The sequence below is a fragment of the Amblyomma mixtum genome, chromosome 1 (genome assembly GCF_055824585.1).
Source record: "Amblyomma mixtum isolate Tamu chromosome 1, ASM5582458v1, whole genome shotgun sequence".
NCBI lineage: Eukaryota > Metazoa > Arthropoda > Arachnida > Ixodida > Ixodidae > Amblyomma > Amblyomma mixtum.
Window position 1 is genome coordinate 210,409,461 of NC_143012.1, and position 18,501 is coordinate 210,427,961.

The 18,501-nt window shown below is 51.4% G+C and overlaps 3 protein-coding genes and 1 long non-coding RNA gene across 4 annotated transcripts in view; 1 reads left to right on the top strand and 3 right to left on the bottom strand.

Moving 5' to 3' along the window:
* LOC149370770 (uncharacterized) overlaps positions 1–18,501 on the bottom strand; it is a 42,708-nt gene that overhangs the window by 17,810 nt on the left and 6,397 nt on the right. The gene's annotated exons all lie outside the window — the stretch shown is intronic.
* The window catches only part of LOC149370771 (uncharacterized), a 204,984-nt gene that overhangs the window by 7,540 nt on the left and 178,943 nt on the right, over positions 1–18,501 (top strand). The window lies entirely within an intron of this gene.
* On the bottom strand, positions 6,427–8,008 carry LOC149370773 (uncharacterized). Its single transcript, XM_089563049.1, has one exon. The coding sequence runs from the start codon at positions 7,816–7,818 to the stop codon at positions 6,994–6,996; it is 825 nt and encodes a 274-aa protein (XP_089419175.1). The 5' UTR covers positions 7,819–8,008; the 3' UTR covers positions 6,427–6,993.
* LOC149370774 (uncharacterized) lies at positions 8,332–11,524 on the bottom strand. The gene is made up of 2 exons (XM_089567803.1): positions 9,462–11,524; positions 8,332–9,156 (listed from the first exon to the last, which is right to left on the bottom strand). The coding sequence occupies exons 1-2, from the start codon at positions 10,335–10,337 to the stop codon at positions 8,332–8,334; spliced, it is 1,701 nt and encodes a 566-aa protein (XP_089423929.1). The 5' UTR covers positions 10,338–11,524.

Consider the following 18,501-nt stretch of genomic DNA (forward strand, 5'->3'; position numbering starts at 1 on the left):
CGTATCGGGAATTCGTCAGCGAGTTGAGCTGCTCGCTCAACAGTCTCTACCTTTTCCTTGTCCTGCACCCAGAATTTTACGGACGGCGGGATGCTGCGGAAAAACTGTTCCAGGCAGACGCACTCGACCACCTTGTCCTTACTTTCGTACACGCCTGCCCCCTTAAGCCACTCCACTAAATAGCTTTTCAATGTGCACGCAAACTCCGCATAATCCTCGCTGCTTTTTTTTGTTGCTTCCCTAAAGCGCTGCCGAAACGCCTCCTCTGAAAGGCGGTATTTCTTCAGTAGAGCCGATTTCACTTTTTCATAGCTTTCCGCATCCTGTTCGCTTAGCCTGGCGATCACATTAGCCGCCTCGCAAGGTAAAAGGCCCAGCAGGCGCTGTGACCACAAGTTTTCGGCGATTTTGCTCTTTTGGCAAGCCCTTTCATAGTTAACTAGGTACAGACCGATGTCTTCGCCCATTTTGTAGGGATACATCCAATTGTCTGTACGGTGAGGTTCCACCCTGTTTAATCGATCAACAATGCCTGCTCCCCCATTTTGGGCTGCCAGACGCTGGCTTTCGATTTGGAGCTCCATCATTTTCAGCTGTCTCTGTTCTGCGGCTTCCTTTTCTTTTTTTTTTCATCCTCTGATTTCCTTTTTTCTGCGGCTTCCTTTTCTTTTTTTTCATCCTCTGATTTCTTTTTTTCTGCTTGTTGCCTTTCTAACTCTTTTTTGACCATTTCCCACGCAATTTGGATATCTTCTTCGTCTGCCTCACAATTTTTGATTGTTTTTATGATTTCTACTTTCTTCATTCCTTCCTCCACTTCCAATCCCAACTGTTCACACAACAGCAGCAGCTCGTCCTTGACTACCTTCCTGAGGTCCTTGATCGCTGCCCTAAATGGTGGCCCTGTCTGCTCACTAATGGTTCTGTGCAAACTACCACTGTGCTACAGACACCCGATTACCAGCAGTTCAAACTTTTAACCCAGAGTTTAAAGCCTGGTGAATCTTAGAGCAAAGACAAAGCGCTCACCCGTACACGCAGAGCGATGTCACCCGGTCCATCCCAAGCGCTGCCAGCCAGTTGTTGGAGTTGAGGGTTCAGGACAGGAGTGCCGCTGAGCGAAGAGGTAGATGGCGAAAGGAGAATAGGTTTATTTACATTTTACATTGGTGGTTAGAAGTGAGACGATTCTGCCGCATCCGTTGTCGAGTTTTATATCGTTCTTGTTCCCTAAAGTCCCTAGGTTAAGGACGCCCTTGCCGGAGTGGGAGGGGCCTAGAGCTTTCACCTGTGCGCACACACACGACACTGCACTCATGGTCACGCCCCCTTCACATGTGGAGTCTGAGGGAAAGAAGGTTGTCGTCGAGGTAGCGTTGACTGCGGTAGGTGATGGCCTCCGGCCAGCCGAAGGTTTCTGCGGGTCACCGACATCTGTTGATCATCAAATGCCACCCGCCGCTCGAGGCCGGACGCGAGGTCACGAAAACGCCGAAAGTGGTTCCTCGTGCTTGGGTCGGAGATGATGCCCGCCAGCTTGTCGCGGTGCTTGGGCACGCCAAAGAGCAACCGGAGACGAGGCCCTTTGTTCCCTGGCACGGTCACGGCAAATGGGGAAGATAACGTTCGTCTCCCCGAGGCCGCGGCGGCGTTCTACACGTGCAGGCACTTTGTGAAGGGGGTCTGGTTTTGTTCCTGCACTCCAACCGGGCAAACTCCGTAATTGAAGTCAGCTGGCACCTGGGTCCTCTCGGTGCGTGCGGTCCATGGCGGCAGGCCCGAAAGCAATCACCCTCAAGTCGCTCGCAGCCATACACAGTAGAAACAGGCGTGCTGGCGGCCACCCGGCGAGACTTGTTGTCGTCGTTCCTAATAACGCGAAAGAGCTGCGGAGACAGGAACGCGAAAGAGAGCTGCGAGAACAGGAATACGAAAGAGAGATGCGGGAACTCACGCGTGAACTTACCACGATCAGAAGTATGAGAGCGCGATCTCGCTTAAGTTTCTTGAGAAAAGGCGAAAATTTCAAAACTTTTCTAGAAAATTTTGAGAGAATTTGCATGGAGGAGGAGCTAGACCAGAGTTATTGGCCAATTGTGTTGATGGGATTTCTCCCATGTGAACCCGGAAATGTCTGGGCGAGGTTGTCTGACGAGGATGCCCACAACTATGCAATAACTAAAAGTGCGCTCCTCCGGTACTTTCGTATTCCCGCGGAGGCAGATTTGGAAGGCCAAATTGATGGTGGTAAGCTACACCGCGATAGTGTCAGGGACCGAGTTAGGAGCTCCGCTCAGTCGCCGGATGACACGAGTGCTGTGCAGAAGTGGCGGCATAGGACAGGTTTGGTTCAGAAAAGAAAGGCCACTTCGGCAGCGAGGACCGAGGAGTTCGGTCAAGAAGCTAGCGAAGAGTGCAGATTCACAAGCCGTGAGGGCTCGGGGGATAATATAGGCACTAAGGCTAGCAATGAGGAAGAGTGCAGATCCGCCAGCCGTGAGGGCTCGGAGGATAATGTAGGCACTGCTAAAAATAAGGAAAGGGGCAATGCGTTGGTTTTGAGCACAGAGAAGCATGCACTTTCCGGGAAGGAGGCTGATTGCTGCGATCGAGAAGGTAGTACCCAGGACAATATCGCTACGTTAGCCGAACAGCGTCTCATAGTTCAAGTTCCGGGCAAGAGCGTTAGGGTAGTAGGATCGATTAGCAAGCCTCAGGAGAGCAAGTTATGCTCAGCAGGAGATAAAGTGCTGTCGGAACAGCTGGCTACTGCGACCTGCGGTGACTCACCGAAAGCACGAGCCGATAATTCGAACTTAAGCGGGTCGAACTTAAGAGGGTTCACCAGTGGCAGTGTCCATAGGAAATACATGGGAACTTTCAGAAGCTATACCGTGTCTAAATATGGCTCGATTTTCATGAGGTTTGTGGCAGCGTTTTCTTCTTGAATGAATAAAGGAAATGTTGCGGGCAGATTTTATTGTTTAAGTTTCACTTTTTTACCAATTAGACGCAAAGTTCCAGAAAAATGGTGCTTTTAGATATGTAGGTCTTTCATGTCATCTCGTGAAAAAACCAAGCCAAAAATCAAAATTTCGTCCGCAACATTTCCTCCCTTTTTCTTTCTTGATTGTTAAGACACGATTTTTATCCATATCGAAGTTAGTGTTAGCCTTTTACAGGCTCTGAAAGTTGTGTATGTATTTTCTGAGGGGATTTGAATTTCGCGCCAAAATTTACTAGCGCGGCGTGGCTCCACCTGGCGACAGAATATCTTGTCGCTACTGCACTCTACCACCAACTTCTTGCTTGTCTGTGTTCGTGCGCATGCGTTTTTCTTAGAACCCGGACGAACTTCATTTCTTTCTTTCCTTTTTTCTTGCTTGGGCTGTATTTCTAAAAGATTCCTGCTTTTCTTTTTTTCTCGAGCTGGTGGTGCTAAAAAGAAGTGAGATGCAAGGCCACACCTACAAGCTACCCCCCCCCCCCCCCACATACACACAGTAAGGCACTGTTTGCACCAAAACGCAGGTGTGTCGAGTTATCCGGCCAAAAACCGGTTACTGGGTTCATGTAAACGCGCCGTGTCGGGTCAGGAGTCGGGACCAGTCAACTCCGCGCAAAGGGGTAGGTTGACTCAACTCCTCCCTGCCCCGATGTGCTTGTAAACGCTGTCGAGCCGAAAAAACGGAGGGGAAAGGATAAGCGCGAAATTGTTTTTGCTTGCGCCGTCGCATCTCCGAAGCAGCGGTGGCGTGCCTCAATCTTGGATATGTTACCACTGCTCGCTTGCAATGCGAGGCTCGAAGCTTGGTGTCGCTGCAGTTGAACCGGTCTTCACTCGCTGAAATCGAGTTTATGCAAACACGCGACGTCTGGTCCTTCTTTTTACTTTCTTATTACCAAAAATTTCAGGGGGCACTTTGACTGTCTAAAGTGGGTAGAGGCGGAAGCGTTTTCCGCACCACCTTCGCTGTTTCTGTGGCACCGGTGGCGTCACATATAATTGAGTACTAATTACTAAGTGATGACAAATCACTTATTAATGGTTAATTACTGATTAGTGCCTGAATACTAATTAACTGCTAATTAATGAGGCTTAAGCTTCGCCTTTAGGAGTGGAACGCGACAGCGCGTTGTAGCGCTGCCAGGGAGTCCACGGAACACCACCCGTTCAGCGCGATGCCTTGCCCTTTGAACGCAACGCTTTTTGAGGAAAGGAAATGGCGCAGTAATTCTCTGTCATCTCGGTGGACACCTGAACCGCACCGTAGAGGAAGGGAGGAAGTGGGAGTGAAAGAAGATAGATAAAGAGGAGCCGTAATGAAGAATGAAAATTGTATTTGAGGAAAGGAAATTACGCAGTAACTGTCTCACAAAATTCAGGGGGGCACTTTTTTGACCTAGTGTGTGGTCACTGATGCCCCTAAGAGTGGAACGCGACAGCGTCTTGCAACGCTGCCAAGGAGTCCATAGAACGCCATCGCCCATTTGGTTCTACGCATCGCTCGTCAGTAAATTGGTTTTTGAGGAAAGGAAATGTATCTGTCTCGCATTTGTCGGTGGACACCTAAACCTCGCGGGAAGGGAATGGAGGAGGATGAGAGTGAGTGAAGACACCGTATTCACTAGACGCGCCTTTGTTCATTCCAAACCATCGAGCTGGCATGGCGGAGTGGATAGCATGCTCGTCTCTCACGCCGAAGACCGGGGTTCGATTCCTGAGCTCGACCAATTTCTTAATCGGTTTTATTTATTTATATGGCCTGACTAGTAAATCTAATTAGGCTAATTGGGCAATTAAGCAATTAACTAAGCTCAGTCCCACTTACTTGGAGCATCACTATACGATGCCTTCAATTGGTTGCATGGTTACTAGCCAAAGTACAATTGGCCCGGTTTGAAATTCGCGCACTGTGACGTCACGACCGTTGCCACCAATTGAAAAGCGTGACATTTTCTGTCGGCAACTGCTGCTTACAACGATGAGACATTAAAGGCTTCCGCAGTGTTGTAGGCGTTACCGGAAAAAAGTAACTAAATACGTTACTCGTTACACTGAAAAAAAGGAACGCGTTACCGTTACCGAAAAAAAGTATCGCACGTTACTTTGCCGTCACTCCATGGCCATAAATTTTAATCAGTGCGTCTTTGCTGTAAGAACTCAAGATAACAGTTTTATAAAGCTCATACCTCATATAATTCCAACTTCACAAAGAAAACATAGCTGAACTGAGCAAATTTACAGTAATTCTGGTGTGCTTCTGCTTACGAAATTACGCGGAAATTGTGTATCAACAAAGAAATGTAAATGTCATAGTTCCTGAAAAAATATATTTGCGCACATAAAAAATTTTTTTTTTACTTGAACCTTCGTAATTATCGCAAAAATGCGAGTGTTTACGTCAAGGTGTTCAAGGTCAGCTTCGCTCGCTTAGGAGCTCAATAACGAGAAACGTAGCCGGAGTTGCAGATAGAAACAGCTGGTTGACTGCGATCCCCTTTTGTGTGCTGTACCATTGTACTCTTTCCACGGCTCTCTTAGGGCCATCTTGAAGTAAACTGGCGACATTCCTGAGTTTTCTCAGAAGAGGGAACTTCTTCCACAAAGAATGCGAGAGTGTCACCTGGGAACGAGACACTGACTTACAGATTTCTGAAAATGGTTCATTGGTGGCTTGGCATGCGTCCACTCTTTAGAGAGATGTGTGTGTGAGTGGTTTGGGGGCGAAGACAAGTTTGTGACTGCGTGTTCGTGCTTTTTTTTTAGTTGAGTGCGTCGTCAAGGGCAGGTTTTTTTTTTGGCATGCATGCGAGCCGCAACAAGGGTCGTCAAGAACACCGGTAGATTTTGTTTATTTGCAATACTATTTTTGGCGTTTTTTTTTTCTGAAAGAGAGGCGGAGAGGGACAATTGAATTAAGAAGTAACCAGTAACATGACACCTCTAATTACCGAAAAATGTTAACGTAAGTATGTTACCCGTAACAATTTCGAAATGGTAACGAGTACGTTACTATGTTACCGAAAAAAGTAACGCGTTGCCGGTAACGCCGTTACTTGTAACGCGTTACTGACAACACTGCCAATAAATAGCCACTAACAACACGCGTTGGTCGAGTTGGGTTGACCTTGCGCAGCCCGACTCAACCTGACGTTATTGGTTCATGTAAACAGGGCTAAGCAAGAACTCGCTTATGCAATGACAAAGTTTGCGTCCGGCCACCATGCATAGCTGCAGGACGCTCTCGGTGCTTTTGCGAGCCACACTTCCCGTCCTCTTCAGTTTTCTCTAACTCTGATTTATTTCTTTGTGGAATTATAAGCAGGGAATGAGGTATCAAAGCAAGTAAATCTGTTATAATTTAAATATTTTCACGAGGTGGTGAAAATGCCGTGAAAACACAGACGAGCAGATTAACGCGGTACTGAAACAAGCTCTTTATTGGGCTGCCGTAGAATAGGCGTCTCCACCCACACACGGTCACCTGGCTTGTATTGTGCGTGGAGACGGCGGAGATTGCAGCGTTGGGCGTACGTTCGCTCTTGGTCTGTAATGCGTAGCCGGGCAACTCGTAGAGCTTCTGCACGCTGCAAGCAGGCGGTGACGTCAAGTATGTCCTCATTGGTGACGTTTGGCAGCATGGCGTCCAGCGTTGTGGTTACTTTTTGCCGTAAATGAGCCTAAAATGTGTCACATAGTACTGGTCTCAATAAGTGCGCTGTAGTGGACGAACATGACGTACGGAAGGAAGACATCCCAGGCCTTGTGTTCTGCGTCGGCATGCATGCCGAGCTCGTCTGCAATGGTTTTGTTCAAGCGCTGCATGTGGCCGTTCATCTGTGGATGAAACGCGTCATCGTCCGACGGCACCTATACTGTAGCGCAGGATGGCTTGCGTCAGCTGCACAGTGAACGCAGTTCGTGTGTGTCGCGCGGGACACAGTGAAAGAAGGAAAAGCGAAACACACGCTGTAGCCAGAATGGGTGTTCTAGGCGGTTTCTTGGCTATCGTCATTTTCCGACGTTTCCTTCAAAGGTCGCTTGAGCGAGCGAGCCTTTTGTGCTTCGAGAATGTAATCAGGCTCACGAATTGGAAGGCCACGGCTCCTCCTTGGGTCCACGAGCTCAGGCAGCAAGCAGTACATATAAAATTTTTTGAGCCGCGGCAACATCTCGTCCTCCCAAAACGATTGATTCCTGGAAATCGCTTCAGTGCTGATGCCTTTTTTGGTCCACAGCACAAACAAGCACTTTTTACGGCGAGCAATATTCAGCTGTCCTTGCACTTGGTACCAGTAATTACTTTTTGTCTTCAGCTGCAATCTCCCGCTCTTGTTTTCCTCACAGCAGACTATTTTTTTGGCGCGAACTCCTTCTAGTGGAGTAAGGTCCCTCGCTGAGTAAGGACACTTGACTTCAACAAGAACGTCCTCCCCAATGAGTCCGTCCGGGGAAGCGCCAAGAAAGGGGTTCTCCTGGTCAACAAACAGGCCGCACTCCTTCACCACGACGTTGCACTCATTTTCGATTTGCTTGAGTGCTAAGCACTCGTGGTCTTTTCCATACCGAATCGCTTCGGAAGTTATTTCCTTGTACAGGATGTCGCCAACTGTCCGCCCACATCCCGTCGTTGGTTTCATTTTACAAATAGCACCAAACAATGATGCTGTCAATCTCTTTCGCCTTTCTTGTTTCCACAGAGTGCATCCACTCTGCTTCGACGTTGCTCGCTGCAGGTCTTCGATGTTGGTTGCTGATAGCGAAAGCGATTTCAGGAAGGTGTCGGAAGTAGATTGAAAAGCACCGGGCTCCATGTCTGGTAAGCCGTAATCAGCATCGGCACCAGTATGTCGCTCCTTTTCTCTGCGCTTGCAGCGTGAAGTGGTTGGTATCTTCTTTTTCGGTAGCTTTCGCTTTGAATTCCTCCTAGAAACTATCGCCTTCACAAATGATTCTGTGCATCCTCCAAGCTGCCCTCCCGAAATCCTGAGCGCGATTTTTTCGTGGTATGTTCCTCGGCAGTTGAGCGATAAGGAGGCTGCAAAACACCTTGGCCGGCTTGCACGAAACAAATAAGACCGGCTTATTTCCAGTCTAATCTTATTCGCGGTCTAAGAGCTCTCTCGGTTTTGAAGAAAGGAAAGGCGCATAGCTGGTTCATTTTGTCAGTGGACACCTCAAATGCACCACGAACTCCGACTTAAAGTTCGGTAACTCAATGTTTTAGTCGGCGTTCGTGCGCATTTGAGGCACTCACCGACCAAGTGAACCATCTATGCGCCTTTCCTTTCTTCAAAACCGAGAGAGCTTTTAGACCGCGAATAAGATTAGACTGGAAATAAGCCGGTCTTATTTGTTTCGTGCAAGCCGGCCCTTGTCTCGTAGGATCTTTTCAAACAATAGTTTATCCTCTTTCCTCTTACAAATTTCGCCACAATGGAGTTGTAATGTTCGGCAGCATTGTTATCGACGTCCATTATTAGGCTCGCCGTGTTTGCAACCACTCTGCTCATGGCAACACAAATTTCTTCAAAGATGCCTTTTTGAACTATTTCAGGAAATATATTTTCTTCTCCCGCTTTGCTTCCGGAACAGAAGTAATCAGCGCAGTTAGCGTGGTCTCCGAACACATGATTTGGGCCGTTCTTTATGTCATGAGCAAGACGGTCTATTTTTTCAGAAAACGATGCCTCTTCAGAGCTTCTAACTTTTATTTCTGTTGCAACTCCACGCCGTAGGCGAACAGCTGCTTGGAGAATAGAGTTCTTTAATTTAGGAGGAATTTTTTCTAGCCGCTTCTTCTGAGCGATCTCTCTTATTTTTGCTGCATAGTTTCGAAGTAGGTGGTTCCTGCACTCAATTTTTTCAACCCGCTGGTTGCCATACGGTGCTGCTGCTACGATAGATCTGTAAGTGCTGGAATCGCCATCAGCAATAAGTTTTGTATATTTGATGCCATGTAGCTCAACGCTTTTCTTGAAGCCTTCCACCACAATAGCTTGCTCCATGCTTGTTGAGCTTCCCTGCCAGTTCTTGTGGCACTGATGCTGTTTCGGGGTGGCACCTTGTGGAGTCCGGCCACACATTGCGCATATCTTGTTTTTCACGCCAAGGTACAGGACCTTTCCAGTCCTGTGACCAACGATAGCAGCCTGAAAGAGTAAGACCAATATTAGTCAAGAAGCTGCCCTACTGGCTGCACTGCTAATCGCTCGAACATATAGGTATTTCAGCTTATCATGCCTGCTATTCAAGTGCTACTTTAAAACTACCTCTAGGCAGTTTGATGCCTTTCGATCACAATGGTGCATAGCCCCGTGTACATGCAGCTAGGTTATGAAAGCGCGGATCTTTTCCATACCTCCCCAATTAGCCGAAAGAACAAGTGTGAAATATTTCAAGTACAAAATGCAGCGCTTTTTACCGCTATGGCAACTAAATAAATTCGTGCACTCACCACGCCTGACGGAGCGTCATATTTGTTCCTGTAGGATCTCTTTGACCACGCACCATCTGCGATGACTGCTATCGTGGGTGTACCGTCACTGTCAATGTCGCCGCATTCTCTTGCCAGCCTTGCCTCCTCTGCGCCCGCTGTTTTCATTTCCTCCCAGGCGGCTCGATTGATAATGTTGCCAACGTCGTCCTCTATTTTCGTGTAAGTGTCCGATGACATTCTTGGGATGTTCATAGACGCAAGCAGTTCGTTAAGGTTTGAGAAGCCACAGCCAATTGACATTATTCCACACACCGCTGATGTGTTTATATCGCCGCAGCCGCTGGAAGCTTGCGCATCAGATGGCGGGTCTGTGTGGATGACATCCTTCCTTCGGCACATCCTGCATACAAGAGTCAACGTGCTTCGTAGACCTTGCTTTCTTTCAGACACACAGTCCATATCCGCCAAAGTGCAGTTGAAGGGAACATGGAGGGCGGTGTTTTGCAAGCTGGTCAACAGGTACTGAAGGCTAACAATGCGCCGCCCTTGAATTCCAGCATTTGCACTGCCGCTCTTTACGGTGGTGATCGCGGGACCTCCATTAGCAATATCTTCGTCGCACGACTCTGTTGTGCTCATCACTGAAGATGACAGGGCACTTCCTGACACCTCGGATTCTTTGATGGGGGCTTCAACGTCTGCCGGCCTTGGGTTGTGCTCGTTGACTTCTGGGGACGCAGAATCTTCAGCAGGGTGGGCAAGGTCGCCACCATAGAGGGGATAGTGTGTTTTGCACGTAGGAGGTTCGTTATCACGAGCTTGCCTCTTTCTGGTGTTCGCAATCAGTGCACCTGCACGTTTACGCTTCCCGTACCTGAAATTCTTTGCTGGCATTTTCTGCTGACTTGTTGCCTGCTGGTATTCAAGCACCTTGAGACAAATCAGGGAACAAAGTACGGCCCACAAAAGTGCCACAAGATGATGGCTACCGTCAGAACAAGCCAAACTCAAGCCTTGTTGGTGCTGAGAAGCGGAAGATGGGTGTCCGGCCCTGGGAACGCTCGTACGAGACTAGGCAAAGTAAGCTGCACGCTGTCACTACAATCGAGGACATCCTTCTGCAGCTAGAAGGCTACGCGGGAAAGGGAAGAAGACCAGCCATGAGCCTTGTGCTTGTAACCAGCCGGAGGGACGACGCTTACAGCAGCATGGTCAGTGCAAGAATGAACCACTGTTTATTGAAGGCACAGCTTTTATAGGCACGAGCAAGAGCGCTGTACCGGAGGGACGACGCTTGCCGGCGTTCTGGGCCAGCCGAGTGGGACGCGCGCCGGCGTTCTGGGCGAGCCGAGCGGGACGCGTGCCGGCGTTCTGGGCAAGCCGAGCGGAACGCGCGCCGGCGTTCTGGGCAAGCCGAGCGGGACGCGCGCCGGCGTTCTGGGCGAGCCGAGCGGGACGCTGTAACCTACTGCGCATTACTGTTGCGCATCGGCGCGATGCAATCACTGATGCGCGGCACTGATACGAACACGACACGTGTCCGTTACAGTGCTAGGAGCTCCTTTCTTTCCTTTTATTTACAGACTGACTACATAGGTGTTCAACACAATGGAACCTTTTCCGGGTAATGTCCTGCGGATGCACCAAGCCACCGACCACACCTGTCTGCTCAGGCGAAACCAGTCACCCCACCTTACCATTGTAAAAGAATTTTCGCAGAAAAGACTGAAGGAAGCTTAGGCGACCCAAACCAGAAACGCTAAATTGGTGGGTTACTGGGAAATGGTCCATTGTATGACCCCCACATCCTTCTGTGCTCAATGGCTTGAGAGGGGGGTCAACTTTTTTGTGCTTCGGTCTCTGGAACCTTGGCCGCATACCTACAGATAGTTCTGGGCTCTACTTTGTGTACGCGGAAGAACGAATACTTTTTTTCGTGTCGCGGTGTAGTTTACACACCTGGAGGGGGAATAGAACTTCCCTCCTTTTTGGGGTACTCAGGTGCTGCCATCTATCGACAGAAAAAGTTCAAATCTGAGTTGCCTTGTAGCTGGTGAGCCCTCGGCTCGGTGCTGCGTCAGACAGAAGATGCGGAGGGTGAGGACACCGCGAGAAAGGGAGGCGCGCAGGGCCGCTCTGCGAAGGCAGTTTTAGGAAGGCGACCACGCGCAAGGAGAGCTAAGACGAGGGGTGCTCTCGAGAGAACGGACGAAGTACGTGCCGAGGACATTGTAAAGTTAAAGGCCGGCCAGCAGCGTAATCGTCCGAGGCTGTCATCACGGTACTCCAAACGCGACAGGCGCCGAAAAAGGGCCAGACTGCTTGGACGCGTTCAGAAAAAACGAAAGCCACCTGACCCGTTGTGGCGACCCTGCGGTACTTTTTGCAGGACGTGTGAACCTCGCAGCGGGTCGCAGAGAAGGACGCCCAGCTACCGCATGAAAGAACGCCGCAGAATGCGTTCCCGTCGAAGGACATTGCCGAATCGAGAAAGGAGTTCTCGTAGGCGTTTCCTTCATGCGAGACAGTCAACCCCTCGCATTCAAATGTTCAGACGCGGCTCAGGTGTTGGAGACGCGCGGCCGGGGTGCGGAACAAATCAATGTCGCGTGGCGTCTGAGGCTCGCAGGTGTCGAAGCGCAGTTAAGCCCTTCGATTTTTCTGAATTGTCGGCTGCTAAAGCCACTGTTGGTGTGCGACCGCGCAGGGCGCGGTTGAAGAATAGGCGACCCCTTTGAGCCCCGGCGCGGCTCGTTAGCAGCGGATTCCGGGGGTCTCTGCTGTTTGCTTTTTCTTTTTTGAGCGATTCCTGCAGAAAAGAAAAAAAAGTTTGCAGAAAAAAAGTGCAGAAAAAAGTTTTGAGTTTCGGTTTGAAGAATGCGCCGTACTGCTTTTCTAGCCTCATCGACAAAGTGTTGCGAGGGCAGGAAATGTTCGCTTTGCCGTATTTAGACGACGTAGCCATATTCTCCGAAACTTCGCACGGCGGGAGACCAGGTGGGCCGCATGGTCCGCCGGGTCTCCAACAAGCGGGGCGGATTACGAAGCAAGGATGCACTGCGGCTTGCCCATGCTTTCGTGACGAGTAGAATCCTCTACTCAACCCCCTACTTGCACCTGCGCAAACATGATGATGACCAACTGGAGGTCATCCACCGGAAAGTCATCAAGCGGGCTCTCGACCTCCCGGTCACCACGTCCAACCAGCGACTTCTGGCTTTGGGCGTGGTGAACACATTCCGGGAGCTTCGAGAAGCCCACTTAGTCAACCAATACACACGTCTTGCACAGACCACATCCGGTCGCCGCCTCTTGGACCGGTTACACATCAAACATGACTACCATATTGAGGAAAGGGAGAGAGTGCCAGCACCCTGGAGACGCGCACTCCGGGTCCGACCCCTTCCCCGCAACATGTCCAGAGAAGACCATAGCGGTCGTCGCCAGGCGCGCGCGGAAGCGTTGGCGCGATACTATGGTAACCAAGAACATGTGTATTACGTAGACGTTGCCGGCCCACACCACGGGGTGTGGTACACGGCCGCAGTCGTACACAACACAAACACAGTCAACGGGCTCACTTTCAAAGCCTACAGCGCAACACACGCGGAGGAGATTGCCATTGCTCTTGCTCTCACTACTCCCAAGTCGAAACACATCATCACCGACTCGCGAGGGGCCTGTCGGAACTACGAGTTGGGCTGGGCTCCCCCGCTTGCCTGGCGCATACTGGAATATAGCTGTCGATCTGAAGATCCAACTCCACGCAACCTGATTTGGGCCCCCGGTCACCAGGGACTCCAGGGAAACGAACAGGCCGATCAGGCCGCCCGCGCACTCTCTCCCCGGGCTATCTCCCTGTCCTTGGAAAGGTACTCCCAATCAGACAATCTGGCCATTACATTCAAACAAATCACCGATTACTACAAGGAGGAGCACCGGCGCTACCCGGCCCCTTGTAAGGGTCTGGATCGCGCTGACGAGCGCCTCCTCATCAAAATTCTTACTAACACTGTACTGTGCCCGGCGATGCTTAAACATTTCAATACATCCTTTGATGGCGCGTGCCAGTTCTGTGGGGAGGTGGCTGACACCTTCCACATGGTTTGGGCGTGTCAGTCAAACCCATCTATCCCCCCCAACCCCAACCCCAGCAGAGAGGACTGGGAGGCGGCCCTGCTCGGCTGTCAGGACCTAAAGACCCAAAAGGCCTTGGTTCACCGGACGCGGGCGGCGTTGCTTGCCAATGGGGCCCCGGAATAGGGGCTCCACCTAGTATTGTTAGGGGAAAGGGCCAATAGGGCCTACCCCAATCACCTCTCTGTAAAAATTTATTGTATTATAAATGTTTTTCACCACCACCGCATCCTGGCCTGAGCATAAGGCCCACTTGCGTGCGGTTCTAACCCGCCTGTGCGACGCGAGCTTGACGGTCAAGGCTCCCAAGTGCCAGTTGGCACAGGCCGAGGTTGTCTACCTCGGTCACGTGATTGGTCAGGGCCGTCGCCGCCCTTCTGAAATAAAGGTTGCCGCGATACGAGAGTTCCCGCAGCCGCGCACAAAGACTGATATCAGGTCTTTCTTGGGTGTCGCCGGCTACTATCAGAGGTACATTCCCAAGTATTCTGATATCGCGCAACGTTACTAGAACAAACTGTAGGTTCTAGTAACGTTGATATCGCGAGTCCCCTGACGGATTCTCTCAGAAAAACAGAGCCACAAACAGTCATCTGGGACGAAAATAAAGAAAAGGCCTTTAGCACGCTAAAGAGCGCTCTAACAAGTCAGCCCGTGCTACGATCCCCTGACTACACTAAACGTTTCGTGGTTCAGTGCGATGCTAGCGAACGCGGCATGGGCGTTGTTTTGTGCCAAAAGGAAAATGGAGAAGAGGAGCACCCTGTCCTGTATGCTAGTCGTAAACTGACCAGTCATGAGCAGGCGTACAGCGCCACCGAGAAAGAGTGCGCATGTCTCGTATGGGCCGTTCAGAAATTGTCGTGCTACCTTGCCGGCTCGAGGTTTATCATAGAGACGGATCATTGCCCTCTCCAATGGCTGCAAACAACCTCTTCCAAAAATGGCCGCCTCCTGCGCTGGAGCCTCGCATTGCAACAATATTCTTTTGAGGTGCGCTACAAAAAGGGTAGTCTCAACGGTAACGCCGATGGCTTAAGTCGAGGTCCCTAGCGCGAGTCAGCATCATAGTTGCGGTTTGCTTGTCTTTTTCTTCCTGATGTAGGATTTTGAACCATTTGGTTTTGTTTATTGTTTTAAATTGAGATGTGCTTTGTGGTGTAATGTGCCGATTTGTGGGCATTTTCTCAGTGCTGCGGAACTACTCCCAGGGATTAATTGGCTTTGTAAGGAGGAAAGAGCCTGGCATTGCTTAGTGGGGATTGTGTCGTGCTTGCGGACTGAGCGGTTGAGTTTTCGGCGTGGTTCTAACGCTAGCGGAGCACGAGTCACTTTGCAGTGCCCTTTGGGAACCTGCACATGCAAAGGAAGACTTCGGGGTGCGCTGAGCTCCAGAACCGCCGAGAGAGAACCGACTCCGGTTGAGACCAGCCTCAAGCGACATCCCTCCGGACAGCGGATGCTGTCCCCTGTCCATCGGGATCTCCTTCCCCCGGCGGGGCAGTCTGTTACGTCTCGCCTTCATCGTAGGGAAGACGACGATATGGCAGCAGCGAAACGCCGACAAACCCCGAGACGCGCGTTGGGTGAGCGCCTGAATTGCCACGGAAGCCGCGTCCGTCTGCCCGGTTGAGCGAGCGTTTCCCGTACACCGAGTGTGAACGCGCGTTCGAAATGCGCGCGAACGCCGCTCATGGACATTCCGGCGTCTGCGCTACGTGGATGGCATCGTTCCCCTCTCCCAGCGCGTGACGACGGCGTGATCTCTCGGGAGTGAGTGAGTGCGTGTCTGTGATTGGTGCCAGTGAAACCCGGCCCCCATCTAGGGACCCTAGGGAAGGGAACGCTTAAAAAAGCCGGCAGCGGCACGGCCGAAGAGCTCTTTGAATGATCTCCTGATGAGCTGTCGTGATGCAGCGTTCCTGCAGCTCACTTGTAAATATTCCTGTATAAAGTCCTCTTTCATTGTCTTTTTCCAGCAGCCTCGTCTCAGCCGTCCCTCATTCCCTCTCCGGCACACGACCATGCTACCCCGTCCTTAACAAACTGGTGGCAGCGGTGGGATGCTGCTACCTCGTCTTACAAACTGGTGGCAGCGGTGGGGTTGCTGCTACCTCGTCTTTAACACCATACTGTATGCTTAGGTGTAGAGAGGCAACCGGTGCTTTTGTGCAAGGTATGGTTACTCGGGTTCTGCATTCTACACGTAATACGTCTTCCCGAGGTGTTGGCGCTGTTCGCTTCCTTCCCTCCGTGAAAACTGAGGATGGTGGTGGTGGTGAAAACATTTATTACGAATGAACAGGAGGTATGTTTGGATCAGCCCGTAAGGGACCTTACAAACACTAGGTGGAGGTCCTTAGTATGGGACCCCAGTGGCGGTGTCCGCCGCCCGGGCGCGCCCGACTAAGGCTTGTTTGGCATGTAAGTCGTGCCAGCCGAGCAGGGTCGCCTCCCAGTCCTCCCGGGTTGGGTTGGGGATGGGGGGAATAGCGGGGTTGGAGGGGCAGGCCCGCACCATGCGATAGGTGTCAGAAGACACTGCACTACAGTGTGGGCAGCTGCTGCTAAAGGAGGGGTAAAAATGTTTTAGCGCTGCCGGGCACAGCAATGTATTGGTGAGAACGCGGAGAAGGAGCCGCTCATCCGCCTTCTTCAGGTCTTTACATGGGCTAGGGTAAAGGCGATGAGAATTTTGATACTATGTTGTAATATCTTTGAATGTATAGACCGGATTAAAATCGGGTTCCTGATCGGATGGGGAGGAGAAAACAGCCCGGTGAGAGAGCGCGCGGGCGGCTGCGTCTGTTGCCTCGTTTCCTGCCAACCCCTGATGAGCAGGGACCCATATAAGGTAACTGTGTGCGGGGTCCGTATCCGATATGCAATTTTGATAGATTCGATAGGCTAGGACGTTCCGACAGGCCCCTCGCGAGTCGGTGATTATGTATTTTGAATCGGAATGTGAGGCCGCGAGAGCAATCGCGACCTCTTCTGCTTGTGTTGCACTGCGGGCTCTGAAAGTTAGGCCGTTAACTGTGTTGCTGTTGTGAACTACCGCGGCCGTGCACCATCCCCCGTGGTGAGGGCCGGAGGCGTCCACGTAGTATACACCTGTTTTGTTGCCATAATATCGGGCTAGCGCTTCCGCTCGTGCCAGGCGCCGACCATTATGGTCTTCATGTGGCATGTTTGCTGGAAGAGGCCGCACGTGGAGGGCACGTCTCCACAGTTCCGGGATGCGAAACCTGTCTTCCATTGGAGGGGTGTGTTGGATATGGAGTCGAGCAAGAAGGCGGCGACCCGAATCCGTTAGCGACAAGCGCGAGTACTGGTTTGTAACGTGCGCCTCCCGGAGCTCCCGGAAAGTATTCACCACCCCAAGAGCCATAAGCCGGCTGTTTGTAGTAGTGATGGGGAGGTCAAGGGCACGTTTAACAATTTTGCGAAGGATGACCTCAAGGGCGTCCTCCTCTTGTTTCCGTAGATAAGGAGTCGAATAGAGAATTCGACTAGTTACGAAGGCGTTTGCCAGCCGCAAGGCATCCGTACTTCGTAACCCTCTGCGTTTGTTGGAAACCCGGTGGACCATGCGGCCCACCTGGTCCCCCACCTTACGGAGTTTGGCCAATGTAGTGTCTGGCCGCCTTTGTTTGTGGATGTAGAGTCCGAGTACCCGTATCTCATCACTTTCGCGTATGGGACCGCTCTCAAGAGAGAGATATATTTTAGTTGTGCACTTCTGTGAGGGGCGGAGGTGCACAAATTCCGATTTTTGAGGGGAACATTGGTGGTGGTGAAAAACATTTATAATGCAATAAATATTTACAGAGAGGTGATTGGGGTAGGCCCTATTGGCCCTTTCCCCTAACAATACTAGGTGGAGCCCCTATTCCGGGGCCCCATTGGCAAGCAACGCCGCCCGCGTCCGGTGAACCAAGGCCTTTTGGGTCTTTAGGTCCTGACAGCCGAGCAGGGCCGCCTCCCAGTCCTCTCTGCTGGGGTTGGGGTTGGGGGGGATAGATGGGTTTGACTGACACGCCCAAACCATGTGGAAGGTGTCAGCCACCTCCCCACAGAACTGGCACGCGCCATCAAAGGATGTATTGAAATGTTTAAGCACCGCCGGGCACAGTGCAGTGTTAGTAAGAATTTTGATGAGGAGGCGCTCGTCAGCGCGATCCAGACCCTTACAAGGGGCCGGGTAGCGCCGGTGCTCCTCCTTGTAGTAATCGGTGATTTGTTTGAATGTAATGGCCAGATTGTCTGATTGGGAGTACCCTTCCAAGGACAGGGAGATAACCCGGGGAGAGAGTGCGCGGGCGGCCTGATCGGCCTGTTCGTTTCCCTGGAGTCCCTGGTGACCGGGGGCCCAAATCAGGTTGCGTGGAGTTGGATCTTCAGATCGACAGCTATATTCCAGTATGCGCCAGGCAAGCGGGGGAGCCCAGCCCAACTCGTAGTTCCGACAGGCCCCTCGCGAGTCGGTGATGATGTGTTTCGACTTGGGAGTAGTGAGAGCAAGAGCAATGGCAATCTCCTCCGCGTGTGTTGCGCTGTAGGCTTTGAAAGTGAGCCCGTTGACTGTGTTTGTGTTGTGTACGACTGCGGCCGTGTACCACACCCCGTGGTGTGGGCCGGCAACGTCCACGTAATACACATGTTGTTGGTTACCATAGTATCGCGCCAACGCTTCCGCGCGCGCCTGGCGACGACCGCTATGGTCTTCTCTGAACATGTTGCGGGGAAGGGGTCGGACCCGGAGGGCGCGTCTCCAGGGTGCTGGCACTCTCTCCCTTTCCTCAATATGGTAGTCATGTTTGATGTGTAGCCGGTCCAAGAGGCGGCGACCGGACGTGGTCTGTGCAAGACGCGTGTATTGGTTGACTAAGTGGGCCTCTCGAAGCTCCCGAAATGTGTC

Excerpts from the sequence above, each read along its gene's own strand:
- LOC149370773 (XM_089563049.1), bottom strand. The coding sequence starts at position 7,818 with ATGGAGCCCGGTGCTTTTCAATCTACTTCCGACACCTTCCTGAAATCG.
- LOC149370774 (XM_089567803.1), bottom strand. The coding sequence starts at position 10,337 with ATGCCAGCAAAGAATTTCAGGTACGGGAAGCGTAAACGTGCAGGTGCA. Across the intron at positions 9,157-9,461 it reads ATGACGCTCCGTCAGGCGTG|GCTGCTATCGTTGGTCACAG; the intron begins GTGAGTGCACGA and ends TTACTCTTTCAG.